The 7,174-nt window shown below is 60.3% G+C and overlaps 1 protein-coding gene across 1 annotated transcript; it reads right to left on the bottom strand.

Annotated features, from left to right (window-relative positions):
• Positions 1 to 957: 957 nt before the first annotated feature.
• LOC104569389 (gamma-secretase subunit Aph-1b) lies at positions 958 to 6,913 on the bottom strand. The gene is made up of 7 exons (XM_088537431.1): positions 6,801 to 6,913; positions 5,218 to 5,388; positions 2,632 to 2,705; positions 2,305 to 2,427; positions 1,816 to 1,943; positions 1,315 to 1,438; positions 958 to 1,065 (listed from the first exon to the last, which is right to left on the bottom strand). The coding sequence occupies exons 1-7, from the start codon at positions 6,911 to 6,913 to the stop codon at positions 1,028 to 1,030; spliced, it is 771 nt and encodes a 256-aa protein (XP_088393557.1). The 3' UTR covers positions 958 to 1,027.
• Positions 6,914 to 7,174: the final 261 nt, after the last annotated feature.

The raw sequence follows: 7,174 nt of genomic DNA, 5'->3' as shown, positions 1-7,174 counted from the left end.
GAAATCCCAGAGCCTCCAGCTCAGCCTGCACCCAACCTTGGAGGGTGCCAAGAGCAACACGAACCTGCTGCTCCCCAGCTCTACCCTCTCTCCACCTCACAGACCTGCCCGGCACAGCCTGGGAACTGCTGCCCCTGCCCACGGAAAACACCGCCACCAGGCACCTCCGCTACGTCTCTTTATTAGTATAAAAGCCCACGGCGGAGAAAGCTGCAGTCCCAGCTCTGAGCCCGATGGCAGTTTCTGCCTTCCAGTCCTGTAGCGCCTCCTCAGTGCTGATGCTGCTCTGAAAAATCCCCCTGCAGCCCTGGGAGAGGGCAGTGATCCACTGGAATGGTTCCCCAAGCCACTCTACCACCCCAGCTGTGCAGGCCCCCACTGTGGGGTGACTCGTCCTCCTGAGCCCTCAGCTGCACTCTGGCCGGCTCCGTGTCTGCCAGGCACCACAGGCACCGTCTGCCTCAACCCTCCTTCCGCTCCGGGTCCCTTGAGCTCCTGCCGGCCCCCAACATCAGCTGCCGCGGGTGCCCTGCACCCCATGCCCCCTTCACAGCCTCCCCTGCTCTTTTTCCCTGCCCAGGCTGGCTGCCCAGTCACTGCAGCTACCACCACCCAGCGCTGGGGCCACGTCTTCCCCATGCACAGGTGGAACAGGCGGCACCACAGCGTGTGGCCAGAGGAGCAATGTCCCCCTCCAGCACGGAGGACAGTAGGGCTTCTGTGGTGGGGGAAGGAGCAGTGGGTTTCTTTGAGCAGCCCCAGGAAGTGTCCCTTGCAGGCAGGCGAGCTCAGCCTGCAAGGGCTGGGCCAGCAAAGCTGAGTGCCCCGAGTAGAGTTGTCCTGGGGGGAGTTCCCCAAGGGGCAGAGGAGTGAGGCGGCCCCGGCGCCCAGCATCCACCCCCCAGGGCCTGGCCGCTCTCCCCCCTTCCAGGAGAAAATATATTTCAGAGAAGGTGATGGCCGCTCTCGCCGACAGAATGGAGAGGAGGGCAGGGGGCGGCTGGGGACAGGAACGTCCTGCAGGGCCTCAGGATCTTGCCTGAGGGCTGGCTCCACTCGGCAAACCTGTGGGGACAAAGAGAGGGCACAGTCTTGGGCAAACTTCTTACCCCAATTGTTTCACATGGTGGGGGGCAACCTGTGTAAGGCCCCAAACCAGAGTTTCCTAACATGTCTAGGGTAGCGAAGGCATCTTCACTGTGGCCTCTGATCGAGGCAACCCCCTGCCCCTCATCACTGGCCCAGCTCCTCCCAGGTAGTCCAGAAGGGACCAGCTCAGCCAGCTACCAAGCCCTGTTATGGAACAGGACTTACAGAACAGGAAGCGACGCACGTTCTGTGCAGATCCCCCCGAGAGCAGGTAGGCCCAGGTGGCGACGACAGCCATCAGCACGTAGGAGGGCACCAGGCTGCCCACGTACACGGGGTTGCAGAATGACTGGGAGAGACAGGCAGGAGAGGGAAGGTGTGAGCAGACGGGAGAGGCATCTCCCAAGCCCTGACAGGCGGGCACAGCCACCATCGTGTCCTGTCCTTCTCTCTTCCCCCTCATGTAGCAGCTCCGGTGAGGGGCTGGGTGGGACAGGCACACGTGGCATCACCACAGTCTGTGGCCTTGCCAAGCAGGTGGAGCAGCAGGACAGGAGAAACCAGCTCCAGCCATTTGCCTTTGTTGAGGGCTAGTCCCATGTGGTTCCCCAAACCTTTGCTGGTGTCAAAGGCTGTTCCTCCCTGGGCATGGGGACCATCACGCACCAAAGCCGCCCCTCATGACGGGCCCCTGGCACAGGCCTCTGCTCACTCCCTGCTACTCACCGATGCTGAAACTGCAAGGTGCATCACAACAACGGCTGCGATCTCCCACCAGCGTCGGTTCTCACAGCCGTGGAAAAAGATGATCCCCCAGAAGGTGTGAAGGAAAGTCAGCACCATGGTCATAAAGGCTGCAGGGACAGGCACAGAGGGGAGTCAGAGGAGAGTCACCTGCCCTGACCTGTGGGCTTAGGCTGGGTGGAGAGGAGCCAGGTCGGGGAGAGGAGCGGGGACACTGCTGGGCACACGCCAAGGGTGGAGGGACGGGATAGGGAGCAGGGAGGGTAGCAGGGCACAGAGAAGGGTTTGGTACGGGACGATGTTGCAGGTGGGGGCTCTAAGGGGCTAGGAAGGGTAAGGGGAGGGGTAGCAAAGCACAGAATGAAGGGCAGAGGATGGGGCGCTAAGCCCATCACGCATGGGGTGCAATCTCCGTGATGAGTGCAGTGGAGGTGTTGGATGTGCAGGACAAGGGCCAGGCTTGTCACTCACCTGAGGTCAGGAAGTAGAGCTGCGAGTCCCCATAGATCCCCACAGTGCCGGGCCCCATTGCATCTGCCAGGAGATTGATCATGGAGAAGGCACCGCTCATGAGCCCAAAGCCCACGCCAGCCACTGCCAGGACAGAGACATTGTCAGGCCCGGAGCCCAGGGCGTCCGCAGCCTCGCAGGGCCACCCGCACCCAGGGACTCCCCAACCCCAGCCTCTTTCGGCACGAGAACCCTCCCTTTCCTCTCGGCAAGAGGCCCAGCACTGCCCTACAGCCCAGGTTCACCCAACGGGGCCACCTCTGGCTCTGCGCCGAGCCCGCCACTCACCATATGCCATCTGCTGAATGGAAATCGGGGAGGAGCCATCCTCGCTGAGGGCCACGATCCCCTCAACAGCCTTCCTGCCAAGGGAGAGCACGTTGGGGCCCAGCCAGCTGGGGCACCATGGAGCAGCTGGGCAGCGAGCCAGGATTTTATCTTCAAGCCACCCTCTTTGTAATCTTGCGAAAGGAAGGGTGCAGCCGTGACATTGCTGGGGCCCTGACAGACACCTGACATCGCACTCAGTGACCCAGCGACTGAGTGGCACTCTGCGTATCACTAGAATGTGACAATAAGTATTTATGACAGGGCTAACAAACCTCGGCAAGGAAGGCAACCAAGGGCATCAGGAGCAGCACTCCTGTGTGTTCCCCTTGCTGAAGTGTCAGTGACTACAAAAACCACCACAGAGAGGATCCGTGGGACCTCCCTAATTGCCTGACAAACCATATGCACAAAATATATACATTAGTGAAGGCAAATACAAATATGTTCTACATAGGGAGTTGCATGCAAGCCAACCCTATAGATCAAGTGTAGGGGAAAGCAAAATGGGCAGCATCTCTGTGTGATGCTGCGGCTGGTGCGCAGGTGCGGACACACCCAAAAGACTGCACATGCTCCTTGCATGTGTATTTCTGGAAGTGCAGGAAAAATAAGGTGAGTGTGGAGAAGAGCTCAAAGAGCTATAGAAATTGCTCTGGGACTCAGATGCCTGGCCTGGTGAATTCCATCTGCTCTGGGAGGTAGGGAGAAACACCCAAAGCCTCTTCAGCCTGAAGAAGAAAGCAGCCCTAAAAGGGGCTGGACTTCTGCGGAATGCAGCGCACGACTTTATGTTCCAGAGAGGGATCCGTGGAGCTCTGCTACCCTCTGCCTTCCCAGCTCCAGCAGTGCTTGCTGTGGGGAGCGGTGTGACTTGCATACCAGCCACCGGCTCAACAACCGGCGCTGCTCCTGAGACACCCCTACCAGCGTCAGGACCTTTCCCGAGGCCAGACCTTTCCCGAGCCCCTCGTCTCCAGGCTGCCAGCCTTTCTCTGCCCTGCTCTTGCTCCTAGTCGTTCCTGCACACTGCACCACACTGCCTGGCAAGACAGGAGTGCTGGGATCCCAGCGGCTCCCTCTGCGCATCCGCACTGCCCAGGGTAGCATCTCCCATCCTGAAGCACCAGCGCAGCCTGCAAGGCTCCACACGGATCCCAGGGAGCCGTAGCCTTCCTGAGGCTGCGCCTAGACTTTGCCCTGGGCTGGCCCGGGTGCTGCGCATGGGGCAGCAGCTGCCCCCCACAGGAATGAACTGCCCAGCAGCTGGCAGGGCTGTTCTGGCTCAGGAGCTGGCCCCAAAGGGGACAGCCTTGTCCCTTGGGAGACACCTGTGCACTGACGCAGAAACACAGGGCAAGATCAGGAGGCTCTGGGCAAGACTCTAGGCTAACACCCAAGTGCAAGTTGCTGGATCAGGTCCCGCTGGCCTCGACACCTGCAAAGCACCTTTGCTACTTTAGGAAGGGGCAAAGCGATTCCTAGCAGAACGGCTCGTGTCTCTGGGCCTGATGGGGCAGAAATTCCCACGGAAACCCCGGCCTAAGGCCCCTCTCCCTGCCACAGGGACACAGGGCACTGCAAGTACCGCCCTCCAGCAGTGCTGCCCTGACTCCTGGCCACAGGCTCATCCTAGCCAAGAAGCCCGGCCCCTGCCTCGAAGGTGACAGACTATTTGAGTCCTCCCAAAACTCCCAAGGTTAATGTGTCTCAGGCTCATGGGGACAAACCACTCTGGCCATGTTATCACCACCCCTCCATGAGGGAGTCATCAAAGCATCCTGAATGGGACACCCAAGGCTGAGGACCATGGAGAGCAGCAGGTGCTGCTGTGGGTCACACGCAGACACAGCACAGTTACACGACTCGCTGCCACCTCCCTAGGGCTGAGCCGTTTCACTCAGAGGTAACACGGGGCATGACGCTGGCTCACAATGTGACACTGCGCCAGCCAAGACAGGCACCCCGGGTAGGGCACAGCCCTGAAACCTCCTTCAGGCTCTTCCTGGCGAAGCAAAGGGAAAGACAATGCTAAGAAAAGAACAAGACTTGTAAACACAGAAGTTAGATCCATAATCCTCCTTCATTCACACAGCAAAGTAGAAGTTTTTCTGTCTGGCATCCCACAGGCATCATCCAAACTATGGGAACACTCTTGGATCTAGTCAAAACAGCCTGCTGGAAGGCAGGACAGAGATCTTGTAACACATCCCGTAACAGCCTGGAGTCACAGCCTCCCTGCCCTCAATTAAGACATAGGTTTTAGCTGTAAGAATCTTAGTCTCCTAAGAAATGCTGACTGAGATTCTGAGCAGAGCTCAGGACGCAGAGGGAAAAGGCGAGGGCAATATCACTACATCCCCAGATCCTGGGGCCAGTCTGGGGCTCACTAAGGCTCAGGGTAAATTCAAGCTGCTTCTCTGAGTAGAGTCATGGGGCTCCAAAGGACACGCCAGCACTCAGGAAGCACCGACATCCTCCTGCTTTGCCACAGCTAGGTGACAGGAGAGCTTCCTCCTTGTGCCAGGCCAACGCCACATCCCTTACCTGAGGAGCTTGTAGTAGAGAAAGCGAAAGGCCTCCTGCAGCAGCACAGAAAACATCACCCCAAATATCAAGAGCCCCTTCTGCAACAGTTCATCATTGGGGTCACTGGCTTTAACACCAATAAACCAGATGAGGGAGGAGAGCAGCAGTGAGACAAGCCAGAAAAAAGCCCTGCAAGAGAGACAGAGAGGCTGCTAAACACCGAGCATTTGCTCTCTGCTCCACGGAGACAATTCCTGCCTCGGGCAGAAGAGCCTCTTTCTGTGCCCAAATAGTGCAGACAGTGCCTGGAGCTGGGTAGACATCAGCAGGTGCCCATCCGTGGAGAGCCCTGGCTTTGCACCCGGTAAGGAGTGTCTGGGACAGCCACTGTCCTGCACCAAAAGGCTCCTATAAACACATCCTGCTGCAGGTCTAAGTTGAGCGGAAAACCTATTCCCTGCCCCGCACAGGGGCACGCTTTACACCAAAGCGGTGCCCGAGAAATTCCCAAGGGCAGCACTTTGGGCACAGGCCCCAGGGGTGGCAGGTCCTGCGTGAGGAGCTCAGCCCAGAGCCGTCCCTCTGCCACGACCCTGCCCGGAGCCCCGACCCCACCCCCAGCCGCCCTCACCTGGACTGCCCCACTGCCGAGGGCTCCAGGCTCCTGACACCATTGTGCTTGGCCACACAGGAAGCTTGCAGAGGCCCTGGGACGGGGAAGCTTTGCTGGCACCTCGCCCCCTCCCTCCAGGGCTGCCCGAGGCCAAGGAAGGGGCCCTGCCTCCCCGGTGCCACTGGTGACATTGCCACCGCTGCCACTGTCCCCACACAGAAGCAGTGCTGGCGCTTTGCTGTGCCACAGCCACAGCGGCACCGGTGCTGCGACCTGCTGTGCCAGCACGGGATCATGCCCTCCGTGACGGCTGGCACTGCGGTACCAGTGCTCCTCAGTGCATGCGGAGAGCAGTACCGGCGGTCCTGAGTCACATACCCACACTGGCACCAGGGCTGCACTGGTGCTGGTCCCAATGTCCTGCCCCAGGGCTGGCTGTGCCCCCCTCCTGCACCGGTACCAGTGCCCTGCTGTGCCAGGACTGGTGCCAGCACCGCTGACACCAGCACCAGCACTGGCTGCGGTACCAGTGCAGGGCCTGCTCCCCTCCTGCTAATGGTACCAGCCACAGCAGCCCTAGTGTGCGCACACTGGTACCGGCTCCAGGGCTGCACTGGTGCTGCCAGCACCGGTACCAGTGTTGGTACCCGCAGCGCAATACCAGACCCACCGCCAGTGCACGACTGTGCCTGGACTGGGACCAGCACCGGTACCACTACCATGCCAGTACCACAACTGGTACCAACGTCCAGTACCAGTACCAGTGACACCTTCATGCCCATGCTGGTACCACAACTGGTATCGGTACCAGTGACACTGCTGTGCGCATGCGGGTACCACAACTAGTACCCGTGCCCAGTATCAGTACCAGTGACACTGTCATGCCCATGCCAGTACCACGAATGGCACCGGTGCCCCTGCCATGGCCAGACTGGTGCCGGTGGCGGTGCCGGCGGGGCGGCGCGGCCCCATGCGAGGCGGGACTGACCCGGCGATGAGGATGATGATACACAGCGGGTCGCGGGCGATGGTGAAGAGGAAAAGGCCGAGCATGGGCCCGAAGGCGATGAAGGTGTACCCGAAGAACGCGGCGAGCGTCATGGCGCCGCCGCCACAAGTCGCAGCGCACCGGAGCCACCCGGAACGGACCGGACGACACCAAACCACTCCACCCAACCCGCACCGCATCCGCCGCACTTCCGGCCGCCGGCGGAAGGGCCACGGCGGTGAGGGGCGGAGCCTCCTTGGCCCCGTGTCCCTCTAGCACGGCTCGTGCACTGGGAGGTCTGGCTTTCCTGGCAGAGGACACCTCCCTTCATGCTGTCACCGGTGCCCTGAGTACCGCTGCTTCCCTTCTAGCGT

This window comes from Tinamus guttatus, unplaced genomic scaffold (genome assembly GCF_059628265.1).
Source record: "Tinamus guttatus ecotype Peru unplaced genomic scaffold, ASM5962826v1 Tinamus_guttatus_pri_ptg000770l, whole genome shotgun sequence".
Taxonomy (NCBI): domain Eukaryota; kingdom Metazoa; phylum Chordata; class Aves; order Tinamiformes; family Tinamidae; genus Tinamus; species Tinamus guttatus.
This window is presented reverse-complemented; position numbering and strand designations above follow the sequence as displayed.